This window comes from Onychostoma macrolepis, chromosome 10 (genome assembly GCF_012432095.1).
Source record: "Onychostoma macrolepis isolate SWU-2019 chromosome 10, ASM1243209v1, whole genome shotgun sequence".
Lineage (NCBI taxonomy): Eukaryota > Metazoa > Chordata > Actinopteri > Cypriniformes > Cyprinidae > Onychostoma > Onychostoma macrolepis.
In genome coordinates this window covers 24,676,809-24,693,592 of record NC_081164.1, presented here as the reverse complement: position 1 = coordinate 24,693,592, position 16,784 = coordinate 24,676,809, and the positions used below count along the sequence as shown (strand labels likewise).

The following is a 16,784-nucleotide window of genomic DNA, read 5'->3' as shown; positions in this document are numbered from 1 at the left end:
ATGATGACATCAGAATTCTCATTATTTAATACATAATTTGAGTGAATTAAAATTATTAAATATGATGAAGAAAAAAAACATACTTAAATATGCAATAAGCACATTTGTATATTATTTTTAATGAATTCTCATCATAGAAAAACTTTTTTTTTTGTTGTATTATTTTTATAATTTTATTTTAAAATATTACTTATTGTATTGTTAATTGTTTTTACAGTATTGTAATTAGTTTACAGAAACATGTCTACTCAGTTGGGAAAAACATATTGGTCTGAATAAATATTAAACTTTATATAATTTATATAATTGAATGTTTCTGGAAATACCTTATTTGATAACATTTATGCACTGAAAAAAAAAACTGGTGTAGAAATAATTTTTACTCAGGAATTGTTAGTAAATGCCACAAATAATTAGACAGAAATGGCAAATAATGCATTGAATTAAATATGAAATTTAGAAGTAGAAAGACTTAAAATAATCACTTTTTACAGCATAGATAATTCATATTAAACAATAATATTTAGGCATACTATTAAAATCTACAGCTATTTTATGAATATTTTTATTTGGTTTCCTGTATTGTGAATAGGACACAACTGTGCAGTCAGTACGGCCTCTCTCTCGCTGTATTATTCTTTCATGAGGACTCAGGTTCTGCTTTCTGACCTGGACCGACGTGAGCGGCATTCACAGCAGCTCTGCAATCTCAGAGGACCGTTTGAGCGGCCGGGCTCGGCTCTGCAAGCGTGCAGGTGTAATATAATATATACATTAGCCTGTTCTCTCGGATCCAATTTCCCGATCTCAGTTCAATGGCAGCAGACTCAGCCATTTAATGATCACGGCTCTTGGGTCTGAGAACGAGCTCACATTTACAGTCCGTTATAACGGCAAACAATGAGCAGCCCACCGGTTTAGTTAGATTAGTGATGTTTGGTGGTACAGTAGCTGACCTCAGACTGACCTGTGCGGGTGTATATGCAGAAATGAAAGACTGTCCTGCAGTGTATTGAATGCATAAGGATGAATGTATTTATGTGGCATGGAAAATCATATACTGAGCAAGGTTGATGCCATATGATATATCCTGCCACCCACCCTGTGTTAAATTCAGCACACTTGGAGCCCTAAATGATCCCATTGGCTGAAATAACTTTTGTGATATGGTGTAACCTATTTGGTGCCCAATTAGAAATCCCAAAATCACCACGTAAATATTCTCTGGTTGTCTTAACAATAATACTGTCTGTTTATCACTCTGAACATGTTTAACTCACTCAGAGGCCGAACCTGAACAGGAAAGTTTCTATAGCTGTGCTAAGTCGTGTGAATATTTAATGAGGCAAGCATTGTTTAGTTAATGATAAATTAAAAATAAAATAAAAAATATATATATATTACCGTTCAAAAGTTTGGGGTTGGTGTGACTTTTGCTCACCAAGGCTGCATTTATTTGACGAAAAATATAGTAAAAATTGTAATGTTGTGAAATATTATTATAAGTCTTATAATAATATATAATATTATATAATAGTCTATATAATAATATAAGTCTTCAATGTCACATGATCCTTCAGAAATCATTCTGATATGCTGATTTGATGCTTAAGAAACATTTCTTATTATCATCAATGTTGAAAACATTTATGCTGCTTAATATTTTGGTGGAAACCGTGATACATGTTTTGATGAATAGAAAGTTCAAAAGAACAGCATTTATTTGAAATAGAAATCTTTTATTCCATTGACCAATTTAATGTCCTTCCTGAATAAAAGTATTAATCTCTTAATAAAAAAAACTCACCCACAAACCTTTGAACTACAGTTTTCATATCTGTCTCACCTGCAGCCATTGGGATTGGTCATTATGGGCTGATGTCCATGCGTTGACCTTGCCCTGTTTGTCCAGTCTGGCCTTGGTTGGTTCCCAGGAGAACATGTCCATGTTCAGGGTCTGAAACACACTGGAGGAGGTGATCTGATAGTCCTGGATGTGTCCGGTCTTCATCCCCATGGGCTCTGAGCATCCTGAAAAATACAATCGCAAGAGTCAACATAATTCTAACTCAGGAGTCAGGACTGTGTCGGAGACGAATACTGCATGCTTCAAAACACAGACCTGTGAGCTCACAGCCCAGAAGCTCCGTTCGAAGTGTGCAGTGCTTCCTGCAGACTTGTGGGTAAATGCGGATGTACTGCGCTTCGATTGGTGGACTGAAGGAGTTGGCCGAGGGAGCGTTATTATCAGTATTTCCAGTGAATATCTGCAGTAAAGTAACATAAAACTTGCTATTACTAAAATAGCAAAATGTTTAAAATTTATACCTGTATACTACCTTTCATCCACTGTTTAAAAAAAAAAAAAATTATTAATACTTTTATTGAACAAGGATGCATTAAATTGATCAAATGTGACATTTAAGACATTTGTAATGTTACAAAAGATTTCCATTTCATATAAATGCTCTCTTTGTAACTTTCTATTCATATTCATATTTACACATAAATATTAAGCAGTTTTTTGAACATTGATAATAAGAAATGTTTCTTGAGCAGCAAATCAGCATATTAGAATGATTTCTGAAGGATCTAAAGTAATAACGCTAAAAATTCAGCATTTCATCAAAGGAATAAATTAATTTAAAATATATTCAAATAGAAAAAAGTGATTTTAAGTTGTAATAATAATTCAAAATAATACTGTTTTTCCTGTATTTTTTATAAAATAAATGCAGCCTTGGCGAGCATAAGAGTCTTCTTTCTTTAAAAACATTTAAAAAATCGTAACGACCCAAAAAAGTTTGAACACGTATTTTAATGATTTAATATTATATTATCATTTTAATGATATAATTTTAAATCAAATCATATACATTTATTTATCATTATTGTAAAACATGAACTAGCTGTCATAGACTTCAAGAAATTATAATAAATGCTACGTATAAGTAATAAAGTAGTTCTCATCCACATTACAGGAAGATCTCTCACAGATATCTAAAACAAGAAGAGTCTGACTGATAAAAATAAAACCTGAAAAAAGGGGCAAGTTGGCAGGAGAACTTCTTAAGCGGACAGTTTCTTAATTTAAAAAAATCCCCCTCGGGCTCTCTCATCTCATCTGGAACGAACAGCGTGCCCCGTCTTACCATGTCCTCATCCGTGTCCTTGACTTTAAACATGCTCCAGGCCTTCCCGTCGTCGCTGTACGCCACTTTATATGATTTCACGTACTCTGGGCTTCCGATTCGCTTGGCACCCTGTGTTATCAGTCCGGTCACCCTCATCCTCCGCTGTAGATTTATCTGTGAGGGGACAGCACAAAATCGATGGCCTTAGCTCACAAGATGAACGAGTGAAGCCTTGTGGGCTGTGGAGTCATAATTTGTCCCTATCAGAAATTGCTGTGGTAGAGACAATGATGGCCATGCATCTGGAGAGGGGTTTTGTGGAGGTTATGTGTATGTGTATATAATATATATATATATATATATATATATATATAGTCATGGCCAAATATATCGGCACCCTTGGTAAATATGATCAAAGAAGGCTGTGAAAATTAATCTGCTTTTTTTTTTTTCTGCATTTATTTGCTTCCCATTATCAAAACATGATAATGGGATAATGGGATGATATACATATATATATCATTATTATTTATTTTTAATAAATATTTTATTTGTTTAATTAAAAAAATATTTTAATAGTTTTGTTTTTAGTACGATGACATTTAATTTTGAAAACAAAATCTTTGTCATGCTTAGTTTTATTATTATTATTATTATTATTTGGGGATCTAATCATTTGAAAATCCATTGTAGGCTGGAACACCACCTGATGTCCAATGCAAACACAAAAGCAGCTCTAAAGCAGCAGTAAGAACATCTAAGGACTAGACAAACAGGTACCGCAGTTTTCCAGCAACAAATTGAGGTCTTATTTAAAAGCATATGGACATCAAAGCCATCTTTAATCTCAAAGGCACAAAAATAGAGTCAGGAGCACACAGGACGCCAGCAGAATAAGGCCAGGACGCTGGTGTTGTGTGGGCATAACTGATGGCAGTGTGCAGTTACCATTTAAGTCATTACAGTGGCTGTGAACATTTTTTGTACACCCACACTGTTCTTTCTGTGTGTCTCCTAATGAAATCTCACACGGACATGCCTTTGGAACTCCTAAAATCCCTAATGAGATTTGCCTCCTAGTATAAACTAATTACTGTGGGGTGTTTATGCTTTTCCTTGAAAGCTGTAGTTGTGTTGGATGGCTGGCACACAGCTCTGAAGTAATGCTATAGTGATTTGTTAGTTGTTAGCAAGCATTGCTTTTACTGTTGCTTGTATTCTACTCATGAATTGATATTCAATTATAAAAAAGTAGAAGTTTCTTTTTCCATTAATGCAGTCAAAATGTGGCAGGATTACCTGAATCCATGGGTATCGATCACCCTCGGCTGCGCTCCAAGCATTGACGAGGCCCTTCTTGTTGAGTCGGGCGAAGTAAGGAAACCACTTCTGCAGGCCGAACAGAGCTCGATGTGTGGAGGAAGCTGTTACCTGCTGGTTCGAAATGATCCCCCCCTCCATCCCTAAAGGCCCAGAACATTCTGAGAAAAAGATTAGAAAAATCACATGTAACATCTCTTAAATATTCTCATTTTAAAATACCCAGTTGTTTAATTCTCATAGACAATTAAATGGAGGGATTTTGCTCAAATATCCTTCTTAAACGCTTGTCCTCAGAAAAAGCCCTGTATTCTCTAAAGAGAGTTTCAGGAAATATCTAAGCAATGTCTCATATTCCAAAGTATACAGTCAAATGTTGAATAGTTTTATATAAACTTAAATGTTTCAAATTAAAACTAAATGTTCACCTTCATTTTATGACTCCATAATATTACTGTGTGTCAATGATTGTATAATTTTTTGGACCGTTTCCATTTTTAAAACAAATATCGGTAACTATTCTGACGGAGTTTCCTGTGATATTTATTCAACAGTGCTACACGAGGCTAGTGTAGGCACAACGCATATGACTAATTTTGTCGTGTTGTGGCTTGTTTCTGTCGTACTGTGCTAATTTCGTCGTGTTTGTGTTAATTTCGTCGTGTTGTGCTAATTTCGTTGTGGCTTGTGTCTGTCGTACTGTGCTAATTTCGTTGTGTTGTGCTAATTTCGTTGTGTTGTGGCTTGTTTCTGTCGTACTGTGCTAATTTCGTTGTGTTGTGTTAATTTCGTCGTGTTGTGGCTTGTTTCTGTCGTGTTGTGCTAATTTTGTTGTGTTGTGCTAATTTTGTTGTGTTGTGGCTTGTTTCCGTCATGTTGTGGAGATTTCTTTTTGTGCTAATATTGTTGTGTTGCGACTTGTTTCCATTATGTTGTGCAGATTTCGTCGTGTTGTGCTAATTTCGTTGTGGCTTGTTTCTGTCGTACTGTGCTAATTTCGTTGTGTTGTGCTAATTTCGTTGTGTTGTGGCTTGTTTCCATTGTGTTGCAGATATTTCGTCGTACTGTGCTAATTTCGTTGTGTTGTGCTAATTTCGTTGTGTTGTGGCTTGTTTCTGTCGTGTTGTGCTAATTTTGTTGTGTTGTGCTAATTTTGTTGTGTTGTGGCTTGTTTCCGTCATGTTATGGAGATTTCTTTTTGTGCTAATTTTGTTGTGTTGTGCTAATGTCGTTGTGTTGTGGCTTGTTTCTGTCGTACTGTGCTAATTTCGTTGTGTTGTGCCTTGTTTCCATTGTGTTGCAGATATTTCGTTGTGTTGTGTTAATTTCGTCGTGTTGTGGCTTGTTTCTGTCGTACTGTGCTAATTTCGTTGTGTTGTGCTAATTTCGTTGTGTTGTGCTAATTTCGTTGTGGCTTGTGTCTGTCGTACTGTGCTAATTTCGTTGTGTTGTGTTAATTTCGTTGTGTTGTGGCTTGTTTCTGTCGTACTGTGCTAATTTCGTTGTGTTGTGTTAATTTCGTGTTGTGTTAATTTCGTGTTGTGGCTTGTTTCTGTCGTACTGTGCTAATTTCGTTGTGTTGTGCTAATTTCGTTGTGTTGTGGCTTGTTTCTGTCGTACTGTACTAATTTTGTTGTGTTGTGCCTTGTTTCCATTGTGTTGCAGATATTTTGTCTTACTGTGCTAATTTCGTTGTGTTGTGTTAATTTCGTCGTGTTGTGTTAATTTCGTTGTGTTGTGTTAATTTCGTCGTGTTGTGTTAATTTCGTCGTGTTGTGTTAATTTCGTTGTGTTGTGGCTTGCTTCCATTATGTTGTGGAAATTTGTTTTGTGCTAATTTCATGGTGTTGTGGAGATTTCGTTGTGTTGTCCACAATTGCTGTGCACCGTGTAGTTTGATTTCTGAACTAATGATTCTTATGAATTGGTTCTTACTGAATCAAAACCCTAGAGCGCCACCCGTGTAATTTGATTTCTAAAGGGATGAGTCTTATGCGTCGGTTCTTTTTAGTAAATCAAAAAGCTCTACCAATTTAGTCTGATTCTAGCACAAATGACTCTCATGAGCTGATGCGTTTTAGTGAACAAATCACGTACAGCTTACAAATGAAAGCTTATTAATTTAAATATGTCTACATAGTTTTTATTAAATTATTTTAGTTGTTATTTTAGCATATCGAGTGAAACTATTCAAAAATTAGAAATGTTTTCTTGGCAACAAGTAGAAATAAGCTTACGTTTTTTTGTATATTTTATTCTATTTCATTTAATGTTTATTTCAAGTAACAAAAATGCTTTTTTTTACCATTTTAAAACCCCATTGGATTGCATATGCCACCTCTAAAAGATTAAAAAGATATTTAAAAAAGTGAAAAACTTTAAAAAGTAAACAAAAAAATATGCAATAATTGATTTAAATCAAATTATCATCAAAAACATATTATTTGCAAAAGTCTCCTGAAATATATATTTTTTTATTATTTCTTACAAATATAGTTAACAAGGTTAATTATTAAACAAATTTAACAAATATAGTTAGTTAATTAAGCAATTCAAAAGAATACCACAAACGCAGTGTTCTTTGGCCTCGAGTGATAATATGATAACATTATTCTTGCTCTCGCTGGTTCTTGCCACAGACTCCGTATCGACCCCTGAAATGCCATCTTTCTCTGTTTTGTCCTCAAAAACATCCGGCAGGTCTGAAGTTTTGGATGCAATGTCCTTGGAATCGTCGATGGATATCGTGTCCTTGCTCTCACACACAGAGATGCTGTCTTCACTCTCGAAGCCTAACATGTCCTCTCTAGTGTCATTGCTGTCGTCGGTTCGTCCACCTGCGGAGATGGCGCCCGCTCGCTGGTGCTCCGGGGAGAACATTAACAGAGTACTTGAACCATCTCCGCCAAACGATCGCACAGACTGGGGAGATTCGAAGAGGAGCCGCAGGCTGCTCAGACTTGCCCGCAGGGAGCTTCTGCTGCTGTGTTTGGACAGCATGATTGCAAATCAAACCTTCTCGAGGGGTGTAACTTTATATACGCTCCTCAGAGCCGTGTAAGTAAGAAAGCATGACAGTAATCTTCAACTAATTCAATTATATGTTCATTGATGTGTTAAGCTACAGCTGGGACCTTCTTGTTTTGAGTCAGCACAAAACATACCAGCGAACAAGTCATAGTTACACAAGTATTGGCAGTGCCACGTTAAGCCTTGGCGGGCTAACACAGCTTCGGGGGCTCCCTCCCGTTACACGCCAATCAAAATCAAAAATGCAATCAAACACTGTATAAAGACACGCACGATATAGGCCTACTCGTGAAATAAAAATAAACAAACAATGCGCACGTCACAATCCCATGGGAGGCTAAACATTATGTACATAAATTAAAAAATATTATCAAGTAATAATCTTACAAATCAGCAACAGCCCAGAAAATACAATTAAATATCACTCACCACTAAAGGGCTTCTTCCTGCTCTTCTTATAATAATTTTAAAAATGTATAATTTTGTTTCTCTATTTAACAACATGAACTTACTACAATAGTGAGAGACATTCCCTCGGGTATTTGTATTTGTATTTATTAAGCACCGATAAACACAACAGCAGTTGACCATAGTGCTGTACAAATAAAATAAAAACCAGTAAAAAGAATAACATCAGTAAACTCAAAAGATCATTTAACAAAGTTTAAAAACCCAAGGTAAGAAAATAAGATTTCAATTTAGTTTTAAACTCAGACAGAATTTGAAGCTTTCACAGATAAAGGAAGGTTATTCCATAGCCTCGGTCCAACTAATGCAAATAGTAAAAGGTAGCCAGATAGGATGTTTTCTAGCTGGATGTTGTGCTTACGATCAATAATCACGTCTCACGTGAAGTGGGAGCGATAGGCGGCGGAGGATTCCGCTTGGTCTTAAAGCCTTCCTTGAGCGGCTACGTTCGCAATTCAAACAATGATGTGTAAAAAGAAAAATTTATTTGTTATTTGTATGGTTTAGGTGGTCATACGGTGTATGCCTGCAAATACGGGACAGACTGATGCCTTAAATATGGGATGATTCCGTGTTATACGGACCGGATGGCAACCCTGTATAAAATGCAAAAGAGAATTGACTCGGGGCCCCCTAGTGTTCGGGGCCCTGGGCTGCAGCCCATGTTGTCCATTAGGATAATGCGGCCCTGAGTATTGGTATCTCTCAGTTTCTGGCACACTTTCTGGAAACCGAACGTCCAGGAAATATTGCATGGACAAAAATACGCAAAACAGAATCAGTTCCCTGCCTGAATTCATGGAAATGACAGAATGATTTCACAAGCGATGTGGTTCCCTACTCAATCAATGTCATATTGGCCTCATTCACTCAGATTCTCCCAAAAAAAAGCTGTCGAAGGCAGATGGCTCCCATCCCCAAGCCAAGCCACGCTGAATCCAGTTTTAGTTTGAGTTTGCTCCTCAAGAGATTCCATGGTTTGATAGTGAATATTTAAACACATGGGTTTAATTAAATGAGGTGATGAAATCGATTCGCACTTACTGTACTGACAGTTCCGCCCCATGTATTCGCCGGGACACTGGCAGGTGTAGTTTGCTCGCAGATCTGTGCAGCTGCCTCCATTTTTGCATGGATTTTTCTCACACTCGTTAACATCTGAAAATACAAGCAGACATTCACAGACACATCGGGAAATTATTCAAAGCGACAACCTGGAAAAAGCTACAAAAGGTCAAATATTGTTTCTCATTATGGTTGATTTTTAGACGGTGATGAAAAACCTCTCTACCATCATACCAGTTTACATCGAAGGGTGCTTATTTATGCATTGAATACCGAGAGGGAATATATTATTGCTTAAGTGTTGCTCACATGAGACTTTGATTATTCTTTATGTTTTAAGTATCAATAATTTTGTCTCGGATGTTTCTTGCTAAATTGCTTCAGATATTGACACAGAACAGGAAAGCTAGTGTAAAGCTATAATAAATATACATAGTAGAATATACATAGAATATATATAATGAATGTACATAGCAGCTCAGACTATTTGTTCATGGATGAAAATGTTCATACTGAGATCTTGGACTTTTGATTGCAGGCTTATCTTGATCAATGAGCACAGTTTTGAGACATTGTTGAGATCTCTTCTGAAAAATCTCTTCTTTAGGAATCGTGAGATTACTACAGTGTAAAAAATTACATTTTAGAAAAGTACATTTTAGAGTAAAATGCAAATTCAGTCTTTCAAATTCAAAATTTCATGTTTCAACTTAGCGTTTCTTTGTAATCATATGTGAAATATACTAGCAATTACTAAGTGAAAAATTAAATGACCTATGTTTTATCAGATACTAAATAATGTTGCTCACTGAAGACTTCAATATTGAAGTATCAACTTCATCTCAGACGTTTCTTTTTTGGTGATACAAAGCAATTTGTTCTTGGAAAAATATGATGAGAAATCTTTGAGCTCAAACTGAGACTTTTGACTGCAGAATTATCTTGACAAATCTGAGCACAGTTTGAGGCGTTGTTGAGCTCATTTATGAAAGATCACTTCTTTAGGAATCAATAAAAATGAGTTTTCGAAGTTGTAAATTAAGCATTACTGGAGTACGTTTTACAAGAAAATACTATCTCAATCTTTCAACGGTAAAACTTCACATTTAATTCAGTGTGTTACTTGCCATCTCTTTGTAATCTGTGAAAAGTGTAAATCCTAAACTCCTAAAGTCCCAAACTCTCCAGGTGAAACAGTTGAGATATTAAAGAGACCTCATTTGCATTTTTTTTCTTAATATGCAAAAACATATTAAGCGTAAAGGACACCCTTGATTCATTTCCAACTCAAATTTCTTTTGGTGAATTGGTATGATTTGAGTCATATGGTAACATAGCATATAGCATAAAGGTCCACCTCTAAACCGAAGGCTCAGTGGAACGCAAGCAGATCAAAGGTAAACATAAAAATGAGATCGTACAAATTCATATGATTTCACCATGCCAAAGCGTAATTTTAATGAGAGTATGTTGTTCATTTTATAAGCAGGCTTTGTAACAGCTTGACTCCTGGTAGCAGAGGTCACGGTGTCCTATCTCAGAGTTCTACATCTCTCTTTGATTTTTAAGCAGAACGAAAGGAACTCAAGAGACTTGTTACAGACAGCAAGCCGTGGGGTCGCCCGAGCAGAAATTCAGGGATCTGCAAGGTGGAGCACAGGCTCAATTCTATCAGGTATCTGGCAGAGATAAACCAACACCTTTGGGTTTACCACAACAGAAGAGTACTGGAGGGCAACAACCAAATCCACAGCTTAAACAGGGTCACCTCATGAGCACTGAAAGCATGGATGAACACAACAAATATGGGATTTAAGGATCTGATGTTAGATTGCACTGATCCTCTCGTGAGGTGGTGTCAAAATAAAAAGAAAAGCTAAAGGAACAAGACTTTTATTGTCTATCAGACATTATATGCAAAAGAACTGGATTTGCCATTTCAAAACCAGACTTTAATTTTTCTGAGGTAAATGTGAGTGGGTCTTGCACATGTAAAAACTGTCGTCACGATGCGGAGTGTTATGGAAGGTTTCCAGCGCTTTGCTGCAAAGGCTTTCTGAGTAGTTTTAACATGTTGCTATGCAGTTGCCATACTAAATCAGATATTCTGTTCTCTACACTCAAAAACATTTGGTGTAGAAACAGTTTTCACAAACTATTGAACACATTGAATTAAACGTGAAATTTTAAGTCTAAAAACTGAAATCTTGTAAATCTTACTCCAATAATCTTTGGAAAGCCTCAGGTCCCCTTTCAGAGTAAATCTACAGGATTTTCACGTTTTTTAAACATGAGGAATAGTGATAATGGTGACACAATCTCACCATAAATGTATTTCAGTTTAGTCCTGGAACATTACAGGGGCCACATTCTATACTTTTCTTGCATTTCAGGGACCTTTCTTTCACTAAAGAGTATTTTACCCCAAACCATGCTCTATTTTAATCAGAATAAATTTGAATCCAGTAAATGTAAATCTAAATGAATTATTCAAGTTTTTAATACTGAACCTTTAAGGCCTTAAGTACGTTATTAATGTCCTCCGTTATGAAAAGCATTGATGTGAGTGGTCATATGTTAATTTGCTCATACTGTACTGGAGTTTAGTTTTGCATTGTACACTACCGTTTAAAAGTTTGGGGTCAGTAAGGAAAGAAATTAATACTTTAATTCAGCAAGGATGCATTAAATAGATCAAAAGTAACAGTGAAGACATTTATGTTACAAAATATTTCTATTTCAAATAAATGCTGTTCCTTTAAACTTTTTCTTAATTAAACATCCAGAATTAAAAATAGCAGCACAACTCTTTTCAACATTGATAATAAGAAATGTTTCTTGAGCAGCAAATCATGATTTCTGAAGGATTATGTGACACTGGAATCACAGAAATAAATTATATTCATAAAAATATTCAGATAGAAAGCAGTTCTTTGTACTTGTAATAATATTTCACAAAATTTACTGTATTTTTGATAAAAATAAATGCAGCCTTGGTGAATAGAAGAGACTTCTTTCAAATACACAGAAATTTTACTGATCCTAAACTTTTTTTTTAATGGCTCTGTAGTAACTCTTTTATTTTAAATCAGAAACAAAAATACTGATATGACTCCCAAAACAAAGCATTGTTTTTATGTTGCCGCATTCATAGTGAGGAACGACCATTGGCATTCAGCTTCATGCCAGTCATGTGCATCCAAGCACTGCTGTCAGTTGCGATAGAACGAACTCGTCCTGATTGGTGGGATTCCCTCCGTGGGGCCAAAGTCCAGCCAGTCAAGCAAGTAAATTGGTGTGAGGAACAGAGGGGGGTTGGTCAGCTGTCACGCTGGATTTGTGGTACTGGACGCTTCTTCCATAGTAAAACACAGAGCCTATGACCCAATAAATGTTGAGATGAATCTGAGATGCCCAAGTTCCTTTTGGTTGCCTCTTCTCCTGATCAGAGCCCCGTCTGGGAAACGATTTCCGTGCCATTATTGAATGCATGCTGATTTTAGCAAAGAAACGTTTAAAGAACGCATATTCAATATGTCGAGTTTTGCCAAGACAACTAGGTTAATGAAGTCAGTGGTGCTTCACTCAGTCAGAACCAGCGGCGGATCCTGCCATAGTTGATATAGATGAGGATGGCAGCGCTCCCTGAGGTGGCACGTACTTCACTTCTTTATGGCTCTTCCACAACACTTTCACCAGATTGCACCAGCTCTCCTGTGAACCTCTTATTGAAAATGAATTGTGATCTAGCAGGTAACTGTTTCAGAGCAGCTCTCTGTGCTATAATTTTCATTCCCTCTTCTGCTGCTGTCTGTCTGTCTGCTCGTGGTAAAAGTCACCAACATACATGTGCAGTTTTTCTTGGTCTATAAAAAATAAATGAATAAATAAAAGGAAAATATATATACAATCATAGCCAAAAATATCGGCACCCTTAAATATGATCAAAGAAGGCTGTGAAAATTAATCTGCATTGTTAATCCTTTTGATCTTTTATTAAAAAATTCACAAAAATCTAATGTTTCATTGGGTAATAAGAATTAAAAATGGGGGGAAATATCATTATGAAAAAAAAATGTTTTCTCTATAATGCACATTGGCCACAATTCCTTCATCCAGAATCACTCCAGACCCTTTAGATTCCCAGCTCCACTGAGTGGAGTTCACTCATTTTCTACAGGGTTCAGGTCAGAGGACTGGAATGGCCAGCAGAAGCTTGGTTTTGTGCTCAGTGACCCATTTTTGTGTTGTTTTTGAGGTTTGTGTTTGGATTATTGTACGGTTGGAAGATCCAAACATGGCTCATTATAAGATTTCTAACAGAGTCAGTCACTTATTGATTTTTTATCTGTTGGAATTTGATTGAATCCATGATGCCATGTGTCTAAACAAGATGTCCAGGACCTCCAGCAGAAATATAGGGCCACAACATCAAAAATACAGCAGTATATTTCATTGTACACGTGGGGTACTTTTTATCCCTGTGCTCACCAAACCCATCTTGAGTGTTTGCTGCTAAAAAGCTAATTTTTTAGTTTCATCTGACCATAGAAGTCAGTCCCATTTGAAGTTCCAGTCGTGTCTGATAACTGAATATGCTGGAGTTTGTTTTTGGATGAGCTAAGATAACGCTTGTGAAGCTCAGATAGCGCGGATTCAGAACGCCGTTGCCTAAGCATCCATCTGGCGAATCTCCGCTCTCTACCCAACAAAACGGAAGAACTCCTTCTGCTCTCCCGGATAAACAAGGATTTTTCAAACTCGGTTGCTCTGTGCTTCATGGAAACCTGGCTGAACGACGCCATTCCAGACAGCGCGTTAAGTCTGCCGGGCTTTCAGCTGTGGAAATCGGCTTTACAGAAACTCACTGATATGATCACAGAGAGTGAGCAACAACACCCGGACTCTGTTTTAATCATTCTCGGGGACTTTAATAAAGCAAATCTCTCACGTGAACTGCCAAAATACAGAGAGCATGTTACATGTCCCACCAGAGACAGTAATATACTGGATCACTGCTACACAGCAATAACGGATGCATATCACTCCGTCCCACGGGCAGCTTTGGGGCTCTCTGATCACTGTTTAGTTCATCTCATACCGACCTGCAGGCAGAAACTGAAATCAGCTAAACCTGTATTAAGGACTGTAAAAAGATGGACTAATGAAGCAGAGTGGGATTTACAAGCCTTTCTCTCTCTCACTGATTGGACTGTTTTTGAAGCTGCTGCCACCGATCTGGACGAGCTCACAGAGACTGTAACATCATATATCAGTTTCTGTGAGGATATGTGCATTCCTACCAGGACTCATTTAACTTACAACAACGACAAACCATGGTTCACTGCAAAACTTAGCCAGCTCCATCAGGCCAAAGAAGATGCTCGCAAGAATGGGGACAGAGTCTTGTACAAACAGGCCAAATACACACTGGAAAAAGAGATCAGAGTGGCAAAGAGGAATTATTCCGAAAAGCTACGGATTCAGTTCTCTTCTAGTGACACTCATCTAGACAGACCAGGGACTTATGTGAGGATCCTGTTTGTGGACTTCAGCTCGGCCTTTAACACTATCATTCCAAACCTCCTCCTTCCCAAACTAACTCAGCTCTCCATACCCACCTCTGTCTGTCAGTGGATCAACAGCTTCCTGACAGACAGGCAGCAGCTAGTAAAGCTTGGTAAATTCTCATCCAGCACCCATACGATCAGCTCTGGTGCCCCTCTACACCAACGACTGCACATCTAAAGACCCCTCTGTCAAGCTCCTGAAGTTTGCAGACGACAGCACACCGATCGGCCTCATCCAGGACGGTGACGAGTCTGCCTACAGACAGGAGGTTAAAGAGCTGGCTGTCTGGTGCAGTCTTAACAACCTGGAGCTCAACACGCTCAAAACTGTGGGGATGACCGTGGACTTCAGGAGAAACCCCCCTGCTCTCCCCCGACTCACCATTATGAACAGCACTGTGACTGCAGTGGAGTCATTCAGATTCTTGGGCACCACAATTTCTCAGGACCTGAAGTGGGACAATCACATTGAGTCCATTGTAAAAAAACGCCCAGCAGAGGTTGTACCTCCTTCGCCAGCTGAGGAAGTTCAACCTGCCACAGGAGCTGCTGAAACAATTCTACTCGGCCATCATTGAATCCATCCTCTGTACTTCAATAACTGTCTGGTTCAGCTCAGCTACCAAATCTGACCTCAGAAGACTACAGAGGGTAGTCCAGACTGCTGAGCGAATCATTGGTACATCCCTCCCTACTCTTCAAGAACTGTACTTATCCAGAGTGAGCAAAAGGGCTGGCAAAATCACTCTGGACCCTCACATCCAGCACACTCCCTCTTTGAACTGTTGCCGTCTGGTCGATGCTACAGAGCTCTGAGCACCAGAACGACCAGGCAAAGAAACAGTTTCTTCTCTCGGGCAATCCATCTTATGAACACCTGACAATAAACGTGGAACACACAACACTATTTATACACTTATACACTTATTTATCTAACGCACATACTTAATTTACATTTCGATTTTCCGCATAATATACCTGTACATACAAAACTGTCTATTGTAATATACCTGTACACTGTAAAAAATAAGTGTAATTTTAACTGTAAAATTTTGTAAAAACGCTACTGAAAAAAAACTGTTAATATGTTAACAGTGAGTTCCTGTACTATTTACAGGGAAAAACTGTAAAAGATCTAACCAGACATTTCATGTAATTTTACAGCAAAATGCTGTTAATTGTACAGTTTTTAGAAGTAAAAATAACAAATCAATGTATAATTTACAGTCAAAAACTGTAAACTGATATTCCCAGAATTCCCTGCATGACACTCCACATTTGAAAGTATTTTGTTTAAATAATCATGTTTTTTTATAGTTTTTGTTATCAGTTATGTACATTTGGGCTTTATGTTACATCTTCTGTTGTTTAATGAAAGTGTATTGCATTATTTAAATATCGTGTGTGTTACCACGATGGTGTTTTGTGTTTGCATGAATGACTCTGCGCACCTTCTATATATTAGTTTATACTTCTACTTGTGGTGAAGCTACCTGTGATGAGCTTTGATTCTTTGATTCTTCATGTGGCTTTACCACCTGCATTATTATGGGGGTTGTCAGTATGTTAAAGGTACAAAACAGATTTTAATAGCAGTGTGTGTTGTTGAATGTAGTGGTTTACATTCAAATTTCCTTGTTTGTAAATTACAGTTTTATACTGTAAATTTTACAGTTTTGTTCTGTAACCACAGCTGCCAGAATTATTTTGTAAAAACTACGGAATTTTTTTTACAGTGTACATAAAACTGTCAATTTGTATATTGTTATTCCCTATTGTTCTATTTTTATTCTTTTATTATCTGTGTTTTTGTTCTGTCGCTGTCATTCTGTTGCACTGTGGAAGCTTCTGTCACGAAAACAAATTCCTCGTAAGTGCCTCGTAACATACCTGGCAATAAAGCTCATTCTGATTCTGAATATATTATTATATATATTATAGAATTTTATTGAACTGAATTGAAATTTAATTTAATAATTATATGATTCTTTCATTTTTCATTGATTTTTATTTCATTAAAAACTTTTATTTCATTTTTTCATTTTCTTGGTGGAGCTCTAGCCATTTGACATCACGTATTATTTTCATTTATAGTTTACATTTAATATAATATCAGTTTAGTTTAGTTTAATTTAATATTTATTTTAGCTGTATTTAATTCTCTGTGGGTTTTTTTCTTATCTTTTCAAAAAAGTCT

At 36.9% G+C, this 16,784-nt stretch overlaps 1 protein-coding gene across 5 annotated transcripts in view; it reads right to left on the bottom strand.

Moving 5' to 3' along the window:
- The window catches only part of edil3b (EGF-like repeats and discoidin I-like domains 3b), a 31,693-nt gene that overhangs the window by 8,216 nt on the left and 6,693 nt on the right, over positions 1 to 16,784 (bottom strand). For all 5 annotated transcript variants that reach the window (XM_058789651.1, XM_058789650.1, XM_058789652.1 and 2 more), the window contains 5 exons: positions 8,997 to 9,110; positions 4,434 to 4,615; positions 3,153 to 3,308; positions 2,123 to 2,267; positions 1,847 to 2,031 (listed from right to left, as the gene is read on the bottom strand). In XM_058789651.1, coding sequence (XP_058645634.1) covers positions 1,847 to 2,031; positions 2,123 to 2,267; positions 3,153 to 3,308; positions 4,434 to 4,615; positions 8,997 to 9,110 — 782 coding nt within the window. The remainder of the gene's footprint in view (positions 1 to 1,846; positions 2,032 to 2,122; positions 2,268 to 3,152; positions 3,309 to 4,433; positions 4,616 to 8,996; positions 9,111 to 16,784) is intronic.